General features: G+C 45.7%; 2 protein-coding genes across 2 annotated transcripts; both read left to right on the forward strand.

The window, feature by feature from the left end:
• Nucleotides 1–366: 366 nt before the first annotated feature.
• LOC133925324 (probable receptor-like protein kinase At1g49730) lies at nt 367–9,254 on the forward strand. Its single transcript, XM_062371253.1, has 9 exons — nt 367–740; nt 1,151–1,702; nt 1,782–2,060; nt 2,430–2,691; nt 2,771–2,823; nt 2,907–2,974; nt 7,363–7,452; nt 7,534–7,618; nt 8,421–9,254. Exons 1-9 carry the CDS (start codon nt 629–631, stop codon nt 8,948–8,950), a joined length of 2,031 nt encoding a protein of 676 aa, XP_062227237.1. The 5' UTR covers nt 367–628; the 3' UTR covers nt 8,951–9,254.
• Nucleotides 9,255–9,782: 528 nt separating this feature from the next.
• LOC133925323 (uncharacterized) lies at nt 9,783–11,474 on the forward strand. Its single transcript, XM_062371251.1, has 3 exons — nt 9,783–10,552; nt 10,652–10,837; nt 10,953–11,474. The coding sequence occupies exons 1-3, from the start codon at nt 10,073–10,075 to the stop codon at nt 11,256–11,258; spliced, it is 972 nt and encodes a 323-aa protein (XP_062227235.1). The 5' UTR covers nt 9,783–10,072; the 3' UTR covers nt 11,259–11,474.
• The last annotated feature ends 709 nt before the right edge of the window (nt 11,475–12,183 follow it).

Raw genomic sequence — 12,183 nt, forward strand, 5'->3', positions numbered from 1 at the left:
CACTAGTGTGTGGGCACAATAAATTGCGCAGCCCACTCCCTGTCCGCCGTGTTTCTGTGCAAGCCCCGCCCCGTGTTTCTCACTTCGTGCACATTGTTCTTTTCGAACCGTATGGGATATACATAAAACAGCGCACGGCTGCACGCACTGCGATACTTCTTTAATCAACAATTCATCAAACATACTCCAGTAATCTTCTTGTTGTCAAGATCAACTAGTAAATCTGTTTATCGCCACCTCTATGCTTGTTTTGAAGTGGCAGGTGCGGATACATAGTTATTTGGAATTCTAGGTGGTGTAACTTGTAAGATTTTCTTAGAAACTGGACAGGCAGGATAAATCAACATTTATAGGGATATATGAGATTCCCGTGGAGCAATGAGCAAGAAATGCAGCAAAAGCTCGTCTCCTCTCCTCTTGTGACCGAGGCAAGGGAGCAGAGCACTGCAGAAAACCAAACCCAGGGCTTTGTCACGGGGAGGAGAGCCCACGCCGGACCCAATCGCGACCAGCCGCCCCCAACGATCCAAAACCTCTCTCTCTCTCTCTCTCTCTCTCTCTCTTCTTCTCCTTCCTCCACACTCCACCACCCACGCACTCTCACTCCCCTCGACCTGGACCCCTCCAAATGCCGGCGCTGACCCTCCGCCGCTCCTCCCCCATTCCATTGTTGCTTTTATTGCTGTCCTTCTCATCCCCCCTCTTCTTCTCCCCAAGCCCCGCAGCAACCGCCGTCGGAGGTCAGTTCTTTCGCTTCTCCTTTTAATCATATTTACTACTACTACTTATGATCCACCCATGGTTTGTTGATGTTTGGGGATCAAAATGCGATGATTATTGTAGGATGTATGAACTAGAAAGTGATCTGCCCACGCTTTGTGATTTCCATACTAGTGATGCATGCCCGATTTGATCTTTGGGGTACGCTAAGCGCTAAATATGATCCCGTTTGCTCGATGATCAGATAAAAATAGCATCTTTGCATGAAAGACCGCACATTTTATCTCCCCGGTGGGCTGCTACTTGATTCAATGCAGACTCCCCGGTGTAACTAATGGAGCAATAAATATGATTTTACCGAATTTGTGCATATCCTGTAGCTTACCGATTATTAGGCTTTTACTAAAAGTAGTGAATTTTCCCTCTACAGATTGCCCTTTGGATTTTAGTTGGGCAAACTTCACATTAGCTTCGGCTGCCTGCTCTGATCCAACCCAGCGGGCTGCTTGCTGCCGCTACATCAATGCATTTGTTGCCATTTCCATTGCTCGGTATGCCAATGCTACCGGTCGACTGGGGGTCCCGCCTGCCTTTGCTGAGATCTGTCTCAGCGCAGTGTCTGAAACCTTCAAGTTACGGGGAATCCCCACCGATGCTGATGTGTTTTGTGGGTTAGGCCCAAAAATAAGGGTTTCGTATCAGTGCGCTGGGCGGGACACCGTGCTGGAAATGATGCAATCCCCAAATTTCAATGATGTTATTGGGAGCTGCAGGGGCCCTCTATCCCTGGACATTACCTGCAAGACATGCTTGAATTACGGCATCGTTTACCTCCATCATCTCGTTGGGTCAGATGATAATGTTGCCATGAGTGTGTGCCGCAACGCAATTTTTGTAACGCTTGCGACTCAAGAGGGTATTCTTTCCTATGAAGATATTGTCACATGCTTCTTTGGTGTTCAAGGAATCACCACCTTTCCAGGTATTACTATTACTGCATTTTGATTATGTTCAATAGATGACCAGCCAGTATTTTGTATCTAACTCTGGGAGCACACCAGGACCATCGTCTTTCACATCTACTCCGGCATCCTCTCCAAATGTTACTATTGATTCTCAAGCTCCAAAGATCAAAAGTGTTCCACAGAAACATCGCCAGCATTACCGGATTACAGTTATTCCAGGGATAGGGATAGGGGTTATATTGCTTGCCGTGCTTTTGCAACTTATCTTGGTCGTACTGATTCGTAGAAAGACCACGGAATTAAAGAATGCCGACTTTCCTACTCAGAATCCAGAAAACACTTTTCATCAGAGTCAATCTTGGAGATGCCCAGAAGGTTTGTGCACATGCTTCTATTCTACATAAAACATGCTAGTTCACACTGACTAAGGTGCTTTGAGCTATAAACCAAGAAATTTGGCGTTGACCTGTTCATGGTCTCACCTATCATGTATATTGTCTACCTAAAAACTGCTTTGGTTCCTTTTTTCGGTTATTATCTGCATAACACCAACTGATTATGCTTTTGTGCGTCAAGCTTGTTATGGGAAGAACTAACAGATCATAAGGAAAATAGTACGTTATTTTTTTGCAACATTGACCAGATTAACTTCCCTGAAGCTTTAGTATGATAAAAAAAAAAACTAAACAAATCATCTTCTTTTACCTTTATCTTTGATCCAAAGCATCTATTTACCTTGTTCAGGTCAATCACCAATGTTCCAAAGGTATAGCTACAAAGAAACAACGAAAGCAACGGACAATTTCAGCACAGTTATTGGAAAGGGAGGTTTTGGAACAGTCTATAAAGCTCAATTTAGTGATGGCTCTATAGCTGCGGTTAAAAGGATGGACAAGGTTTCAAGACAAGCCGAAGAAGAATTCTGTCGGGAAATGGAACTGTTGGCTAGGTTGCATCATCGCCATCTTGTGACCCTTAAGGGCTTCTGTATTGAAAGGAAAGAAAGGTAGTGTTGTTTCCTTTGCATCCTTGTGTACTACAAGTTATACATAGTGATAGTGGTCATCTTATATTTGAACTTTCAGGTTTCTTGTGTACGAATACATGGCTAACGGAAGCCTAAAGGATCACCTGCACTGTATGATTTCTTATTTCAAATCTTGTCTATGTATAGAACATATATTGTACTGCTTTTAAGTGTTCTGATTTGAATTTCAACAGCGTCTGGAAGGAAGGCATTAAGTTGGCAGACTAGACTACAGATTGCGATGGATGTGGCAAATGCTCTGGTAAGTTCGCTGCTGCAAATGGAACTGCTCCAGTTGCCTTTTTTCGTACTTTAGTCAAAACACTGGGAATGTATAATTCAGTACTCATGCATCAAGTTTTCTATCAACACTGCTTTAATAACTTTAGTATTTGACTATTGTTTTGTCATATTGGATGATCTTTAAGCTTTTTTTTAAAAAAATCTTCTTTTGTTTTATTGTTTTCTCATCATCTTTTTAGTTGGATCTTGTGGGTTTTATCTCTAGCTACCCCAACTTGCTTAGGACAAAGGCTTTGTTGTTGTTGCAGTGCTCATCCTAGGTTAGTAGTGTTGTTTACTTGCTGTTAACTGTACCCATTAAAATCGCTACAGCATCTGGAACAAAAGCATCGAGACTAGAACACAGTTCACGGTGGAATTTCTCATGAGAAGAACATAACTAATTATTCAAGCATGGGCAGTTGCACCCCCTCTAGCTGTGCACCTCTCCTCCCTCCCCCCTCTTTCCCATAGAGCAATGACCTCAGGTCCAGGCCATCCATAAAAATGCCTTTTAGTTCGTTAGATGCCCTTATCAAATTCTAAAGGGAGAGTAGTTTGAGATATTTCTGGGAGATGGCCCATCTCTGAAAGTCCTATTTGAAAATCAATTGAAGAATTCATCTATTGTTGTCTGTAGAATATGAAGCATTTTGCCCCCTTCTGAAAGAGATGGTTCCTGTCTGGAAGTTCTGTTTGAAAGTTGATTCAACAATTATTAGTTTATTACATATAACATGATAATGTTTTGCCCCTTCTTGGTTCGTTTTCTAGTTATGCCTTGCAGTAACACTCAGGAATTAGGATTGGTCATCCTTGTTGGTTTGGGGAAATATTACTGGTACAGTACTGATAGGGGACACGCACATGTTGTATGGCTATACCAATATGAGATTGCTGAATAGATAAACATTTTCTGGCTTATGTGCTTATGTCTGTAGTCCCACTACATATAATTTATTTTCTCGCACTGTTGACTTGTTTTGGACCATTTGCCACTACAGTGATATTTAGCTGCCTACAATTATGGTGCGTTATTCTTCACATTTCCATTAAGCTTTTGCATTTGCCCTAAGATTCTGAATAGGAGTAATAGGTTTGTGGTACTGAAGAAGGACTGCATTGACTAGTGGTACATGTACAACTATATTTGCGTGTGCTGAGGCTTCCGTGGACCAGAGTTCTTGTTTGGCAGTTGTCCCATCATGTTTCCTGCACATGTATACTATCCTGGGGTTTTATGAGCTACCTTTCATCAGTTCCTTTGATACTAGCAATGTGGCCCACGCAAATTGCGCGGCTAGACCTGCTACATTGTCTTTTATAGTACGGGATCCCCTTTGATCGAAAACATACAAGAACTAATATGAAGCATATGGAATAATCACTCACAATTTCCACAGTTAGAATAATCCACAGTCTACTTTGAACCGCACAACGATATATGTACATGAGATTGCTGCAAGAACTACCTTAACCACACTGATAGTGGTAGATGGACTTGTAGCCATGACTGATGTATGGTCGCCAGCCTGTTATCGACAAGGGCAGGAACCGCATCACACAGGGCCTTGCTAGTTGAGAGACTGCCGTAGTTGATGTATATGTTGTTGTACACTCCGTAGGTACGATGCCTCCTTGCTTCTTGGTTGCCCATGAAGCTCAACGTGTGCTTTGGCATCACCTTGGCATCCGAGAAATTGTTGTCATCTCTGTCCTTTTCTATCCTCATCTCGGTCTCTCGAACATCGTCAGTCATCGTGTGATGGTCATCGTCTCCTCACCTGATGATCATAGCCTCCTCACTGCTGCACTTAGTTGGCAGCGTAATCATGATCTCCCCCATCGTGTACTCCTGGTGCAGGCTCGTGGCTCGTTGACAGCTTTAGTGCTGACCTGGCCGTGATGCATTTGCCAGTCAACATCTGTAGGAGATCTACAGCCTCCTCGACTCGCTGCTGCAGTTCACAGGATCCAGTGGCCTGTTCCTCTCCTGCTTACACAGGATCCAACCATTGTTCCCGTAGATGTTTGCGAAACCACCGTGCATCTACATTCCATGCCTAGTTGTCTGCTTCCTCACCTGTTCTCATTGTGCAAGCGTGAGACCAAGCCCTTCAACTCTCTCTTTATGTCGTAGTTTCGTTCATGTGCCTGATCTCGCTCTCCATGACTTCTGCCCTCAGTAAGCCACTGCTCCCCTCTCAACATCGAAGAAAATCACAAAAATCATCACGTGGACAGCCCCATCATCCAATCGGCTGCCTCCATAAGCTTACCATGTCCATCCACATGCAGTTTTTTATTACCTTCACAGTTGAGCAACCAGTAGCTAATCATGTTGTGCATGCTTTTCTTACACTGTTTCTTGCTGCCATCAGTTGACTTAATCTTCCCGACTGAACATTGGACAACAATTAGCTCATCTCATATCTTTTTATCTAAACTCTCCACAATCTGCATATTCTAGATTTTTTTTCTTGAGACAGCTGGTCTCATAAACATTGTCATACCTGTGACATAAACACAGGCATGAAATTAGTCGCGCCCTTCCATGGTACATCTCGCCTCTACAACATTGATCTCATTGTTCCAAGTCCCACATCAGTTCTACTGCCGTTGTAGACCATGCACGCCATATATATTATTCCACGTGGTTGTTTTCACACTAATCGTTGTTCTCACAAGGCTAGCTAATCGCCTAATACATTATACATCATCATTGTCGTGGCACGTTGCCTAGGATCGCCCACCTATCTTAGCTTGACACGTCAGTCGAGTCATCTCCACTGTCATCGTAGTTTCCTAAAGCCCAAAGCCCTCGTGGCTACAACAGAGTTGGATTCATTTGGATAAATGTATTTGTCCACCACACCGTTCGACCCACCGTCATGAATCTTGCGTCTGCTTGAAACCCTAGACAATGGTGAAGTTGGATTGGTCCGTTGTTCAAATTATCGATGAAGTGACCCTCTTCGTTGGTACGGGAGGAGTCGTTGCTTAGTGCACTGCGTCGAGCATCAGCACGCGTCATCGTTCTGCAACATCGTCCGACTCATTGTCTGAAAGCTAGTTAACAATCGCATAGTCGATCATGAGCCACTTGGGATCGACGGGTGCTTGGGAGGGAGATGTGTTGATGTGAACACCCAGACCGTCTTCACGAGGACAGGATCGAAGAACAATCCCCATTGGTTGTAGTTGGAGTCAGTGAGATCAAGTGAGATGGGGACATGCGATTTGATGTTCACCATTTGGATTGTGGATGCGGTTGGTGTACAGACTAGCTGAGGAGCAGCTGGAAGGCCAGCATGCTCAGGGGAAGAGGGTGGGGAAGAGGAAGAGTGGCTGGTAGTGGAATCCATGGCAGCAGAGGACCGAGGATGGAGAAGGCTGTCAATAGCGGATTGAACCCGCTTTGATACCATGAAAGATGTTTAAGCGCAACACACGGAATTGTATTCATGTATTCAAGAATTTATACAAGTTAGAAGAGCAACAGTGCTAACGGATTGAGCTATTCCCCAGGAGCTCGTGCGTTAGAGGAGACCGAGGCGTGCGGGCGGCGAGCTCTGAAGACGGGCACAATGAGGAATCCGCGTGTTCTGTTGTCGGACGAGGTCGCCAGCCAGTGCAGGCTGGATCTGAAGGAGAGCACGACGCTGAATCCATTAACAATCGCCACGGTCCTTGTAGTTGTGTGAAGTCCAAAGCTCTTGTGGTTGCGGCAGAGTTAGATTTATTTGGATAATTTTAGTGGTCCACCGCACTGTTCGACTCGTCGTCACTGACCTCACGGCTACTCGAAACCCTAGCCCTCATGATGGTGGTGAAGTTGGATTTGTCTGCTATCGCTATCGTCGAAGAAGTGATCCTCTTCGGTACGGGAAGAGTCATTGATTCGTGCGTGGCGTCCAACGCTAGCTTATGGCATCGTTGTTTCATGCTCAGTGCCAGACTGATCCACTGTCAAGATCGTCAAAGAGTTGATCCTCATTGTCGGTACTAGAAGAGTCCTTGCTTTTTGTGCGGTGTCTAGTGTTGGCTTGTGAGATATAGAGTTGTAACTTTGTAAAGTCTTTAAACATTAGATTTCCTTTTTCCTTATTGGCTTAGAATTCTATCTATACATGATTAATCTCCACCGTCCTAATCTAGCCCCACGAATTAAACGGTGTAGATTTTTATTTTATTTTATTGTCTAATTAACATGGGAATTTCTAGCTCTTGACATTAAACATGGAAGCTCATTTTTTTTGCCCATTTACTAAGATAAAAGATGTTATTATCATTTTTTTAATGAACAGATTCTTTGATACACATGTTGCTGCATGATGGTGGATTTTTTATGTTGTCTTCTTGTTTTAGGAGTATCTTCATTTCTTTTGTAACCCTCCACTCTGCCATAGAGACATCAAGTCGAGCAACATTCTTTTAGATGAGCATTTTGTTGCCAAGGTATGGTCTTGTGATGCACCGATTAACTTCTATGAGTCATGGTTAGTACTTGCTGTTAATATTCCTCAATTTTATCCTTAGGTTGCTGATTTTGGCCTTGCACATGCATCAAGAACTGGTGCTGTCAGCTTTGAAACTGTGAACACAGATATACGAGGAACCCCAGGTGAATTCTCGCAACATGAATCAGCTCGAGGCTAGAGCAGCTATACAATTGGGCATATTACATTCATCTTGTTCAATGAGTTATCCTCAAAAACTGCATAAGAAATGGGAACAGCTTTGGTAGGCACCGTTAGATTGCAGCTCAGATTTTTAAGTTGGCACTCCTGTTGTTACACATGGCATATTTTAGCAACTTCCCGATTTAATTTGATTCCAACATTTAATCAATAATTATGAAAAGCATTATTGCATCAACTATAATTAACCTGAGCATTTAAACTGCATGTAAGGTAAAACTATGCTACTCATATTAACATTATGGCAATGATACCGTGGGCAAAATAAAACCAGCCACATAGCTGCAAGAATTGTTTCAGAATTTTGCTCTCAGAGTGGGTTGCCGATTTAAGATCCTAGACAGTGTGTGACAAAGCATTCTGATTCTAGGTTCCAGTTTTAACATAAAGCCATGATTACTTACACAAACATCTAGCATGGTCATGAATGACAGTTCTAGTCCAACAATTTAAGAACAGTCCTACAGAGATATGTTGCCAGCTAGGTGCAAAGTAATAGCTATGCAAAAGTAATAGCCCGTTTTTTTCTTTCTGTTTTCAGTTTTGTTTGCTGAAATTTGACTACATTCAAATTTGACTTCATCACGAATTCGAATTTAAGGGAAAACCCTCTAAATTGCAACAACTCCTATTGTTATGACTTTAACAAACACATCCATGAAAGGTTGTAGAGCAGCTATTGCTTATTGATAGGCTTGCTCACGTAACTCTTGAATGAACTTGCAGGGTACATGGATCCTGAATATGTGGTAACGCAGGAATTGACAGAGAAGAGTGATATATACAGCTACGGTGTGCTTCTGCTGGAGCTTGTCACCGGTCGGAGGGCAATCCAAGACAACAAGAACTTGGTTGAGTGGGCACAGATGCAGCTATCATCTGGAGTGATCCCTCCTGAAATAGTAGACCCTGCGATCATGGACATGGTTGACATGGATCAGCTGCATTTGGTGGTTGGTATTGTCCAGTGGTGCACCCAGAGAGAAGGTCAGCAAAGGCCATCCATCAGACAGGTGCTAAGGATGCTCTCGGAGAGGCTGGATCCAGGGAATGGCAGCTTTGGTGAGGGCATGGAAGATGCAGAAGGGGGGTTTTATCGTCGGAGCAGCAAATGTGGTGTCCACCGGAACGAAGTGATCCCCCATAGTGGTGACATGAGGTCTCTTCACTCCTCATCGAGCACAACAAGATCTTACTGCAGCCGCAGCATGTTGCTTGAAAGTGGCCAGACTCAGTCTCCTCCAGAAACTCTCTGATGGCGCCTCCTTTCGGTTTCGATATAGGTGTGAAATTTTGTCCTACTGGTAACCTCAAGGTTTTTGTCAGTTGAGAATGTTCACGCTGAAGCGACTGGTAGTGTGCAAGTTATAACAACAGGCGCTTGCTTGTTGATCAAAATTTCAGTTTTATGAGGCAGCAATTTTTGTCAGAGAAAGTAACTGCTGTAATATATAATTTCTTGTGTGTAGCAGAAAAATACTGCAGTTTGTGTTCAGAAGATGGAAGCATAAACTTACTTTTGGTAGATCCTGGAACCAGAAGCATGCGCGTCTGGTGTTGCAGATTCATTGTTTTATTCTTAGTAGCTCGAGAAGGCTTGGTACATTCCTTATTCAACTGTTGCTGCTGCCTTGCCTATTGGCATGTTGGTGCGTTTTCTTTTCTTTCCCCTGCAACTTGCAGATAGATCTGAAGTTAGTGGCAGTGTGTCGGTGAATGGCTCTCTCTCTAGTGTTTTTGGCCACGTGGGAAGAAGAAAAACAGTCTGGACAGCCTTGAGATTCCATGCATTGCAGGCAAGGACAGGTGAATGCTGATGAGTTTTTTGTTTAATTATTTTGTGTGTGTGTACGGGCAGCGGTTGGTGCAGTATTTCCTCCTTCTCCTTTAGAAAAGCAAAAGCAATTGCGTTCGAGTGCTTAATGGTGGTTGCAACTCTGCAGTGAACACATGTTCCGTGTGGTTGTTGGGCATCTCTCGAGTTGTGAGTTGTGACCTGCAGACTGGACTGGAGTAGTAAAATTTTACTCTAGTCGGCGAAAGAAATCCAAGCTACGGCGGGAGGACGTGAGCTGGAGGACGGGTCGGGTGGGCATCAAGCCAGCCAGCCTCACATGCGCCATCCCGTCCGTGCGCTGCAGAGCAGAGCAGCTTCCTTGTTCCTGCGCTCGCTCACTCCACCGACGATTCGAGCCAACCACAGCAAGGCGCAGCTGTCTGTCTTCTTCCTCTTATTGCTAGCTACTCCAGTTAGTTGACGCTGCTACCCACCCCACCCATTGCTCCAGGACAAGGAGCTTCCTTCTCTTGTTGCTCTGCTTGCTTGTTTCTCTCTTTCGCCACTCAAAGCGACCCAATCAGCAAGCAGCAGAGCCAAGATGCCGCACGCCAAGACGGACTCGGAGGTCACCAGCCTGGCGCCCTCCTCGCCGCCGCGCTCCCCGCCGCGTGGCCGCCCCGTCTACTACGTCCAGAGTCCCTCCCGGGACTCCCACGATGGCGAGAAGACGGCCACCTCCGTACACTCCACGCCCGCGCTCAGCCCCATGGCGTCCCCGCGCCACTCCCACTCCTCCGTCGGCAGGGACTCCTCCTCCAGCCGCTTCTCGGGACACCCCAAGCGCAAGGCCGACAAGGGCTCCGCTGGACGCAAGGGCGCGCCGCCGGGCAAAGGCTGGCAGGAGATCGGGGCCATCCAGGAGGAGGGGCTCCTTGACGACGAGGAGCACACCAGGATACTGCCCAAGCGATGCTACTACTTCCTCGTCTTCGTCCTCGGATTCGCCGCGCTCTTCTCCTTCTTCGCGCTCGTGCTCTGGGGGGCAAGCAGATCCCAGAAGCCGCAGATCGTCATCAAGGTACAATTTTTCCTCTTCTTTTTTTTTCTCTCGTCAAGATCCAGAGTTCCCGACTGAGACAGGACCGTTCCATCTCATCGCTGAATTCAACCTTGGCAGAGCATCACGTTCCAGAGCTTCATCATCCAGGCGGGCACGGACGCGTCGCTGGTGCCCACGGACATGGCCACCACCAACTCCACCGTCAAGTTCACCTACAAAAACAAGGGCACCTTCTTCGGCATCCACGTCACCGCAGACCCCTTCGAGCTCTCCTACAGCCAGCTCACGCTCGCCACCGGAGACGTAAGTAATCGAGCGGCGAGCCTTCTGTTCTGTTCATTGACTGTCGGATCTCGCTCAATGTTCTCAAGGGGGGAAAACAATTTTTTTACATGCATGGTATGGCATTATGTTGCAGCTGAAGAAGTTCTACCAGGCGCGGAGCAGCAGTCGGACGGTGAGCGTGGGCGTGACCGGGAACAAGGTGCCGCTGTACGGCGGGGGGCCCACGCTGACGGCAGCTCCGGGGGGCGGCGGGAAGCAGGCGAGCGGCAGCGTGGCGCCGGTGCCGATGGTGCTGAGGACGACGCTGCACTCGCGGGCCTACGTGCTGGGCGCGCTGGTGAAGCCACAATTCACGCGCGGCATCGAGTGTAAGGTGCTCATGAACCCGGCCAAGCTCAACAAGCCCATCTCCCTCGAGAAGGCCTGCCACTACTCCTAAATTATTCGTCAGCTGAATTGATCGAGAAACTCAGATCATCCCCTCGAAATGTATTTTTTTTTGTCAATTCTTTTGTCTTCTCTTCTTTCTCTGTGTAGTCTCTCTCTCTTTTTTGTGTGTCGATCATACTCATATATGCATGGCTGATGGCTCGGCTGTGAGTATCCCATCCATTACCAAGACAGACAGATTGGTTCTAGTATACCGTCAATCCAATTCTTTGCAGTGTCATTCATTTGACTGATCTGATCGATCAGTGGAATAAATTGATCGCTCGATCCAGTTGTATACGCAGTGCTCCATGTTACAGATTAATTGGGCTTGCAGTGCTGATCAGATCCTTGCTTCTCCTTAATTATACATCATAATCATTGTTGCAGTTGCAGCTCCTCTCATCAAAAGTTTAGGTGATGCATGATCCATGCGGTCCAGTCCAGATGAGGAGATGATGGATCCATCTGCAATCTCCACCGCGCTGCATGTATAGTACCTACCAATTCGCCACTCCTCAAAAACAAAATTATGTTGATCTAGCTAGTACAAAAACAAAATTATGTTCAGAGCCCAAAAAAGTTCAATTTCCGCAAAATATTGCAGTGAAACAAGAAACAAACCGCTCTATTTGCAGGGCTTCCTCGTGGGGATTTACCTATTGAAATTAAAAAAGGATTCTTGACTGCGAAACATGACTTACCGTACTTGGATGCCGTCACGGCAGTAGGAAGGAGTGGATGAATGTGTTTGCTCGCCGGAGACTTGTTCATCTTGGTACCGGCGAACGGTTGCTGGAGAGGAGGCGGCAGCTAATAAATAGTAGGCTGGTGGCGCCGAATCACGATTGTAATTTTTTTAAGTATATTTTATTTTTATTAAAAACACAAGAAATAAGTGCATGCCGGCCCAATGTCCAGCGACATTTAAAGGT

The sequence above is a fragment of the Phragmites australis genome, chromosome 7 (genome assembly GCF_958298935.1).
Source record: "Phragmites australis chromosome 7, lpPhrAust1.1, whole genome shotgun sequence".
Taxonomy (NCBI): domain Eukaryota; kingdom Viridiplantae; phylum Streptophyta; class Magnoliopsida; order Poales; family Poaceae; genus Phragmites; species Phragmites australis.

Bases quoted from the DNA above. Each gene is read 5' to 3' on its own strand.
- LOC133925324 (XM_062371253.1), top strand. From the start codon at position 629: ATGCCGGCGCTGACCCTCCGCCGCTCCTCCCCCATTCCATTGTTGCTT. The intron at 2,692-2,770 runs GTAGTGTTGTTT...TTGAACTTTCAG, and splicing joins TGTATTGAAAGGAAAGAAAG to GTTTCTTGTGTACGAATACA. The intron at 7,619-8,420 runs GTGAATTCTCGC...ATGAACTTGCAG, and splicing joins AGATATACGAGGAACCCCAG to GGTACATGGATCCTGAATAT.
- LOC133925323 (XM_062371251.1), top strand. From the start codon at position 10,073: ATGCCGCACGCCAAGACGGACTCGGAGGTCACCAGCCTGGCGCCCTCC. The intron at 10,553-10,651 runs GTACAATTTTTC...CAACCTTGGCAG, and splicing joins AGCCGCAGATCGTCATCAAG to AGCATCACGTTCCAGAGCTT. The intron at 10,838-10,952 runs GTAAGTAATCGA...ATTATGTTGCAG, and splicing joins TCACGCTCGCCACCGGAGAC to CTGAAGAAGTTCTACCAGGC.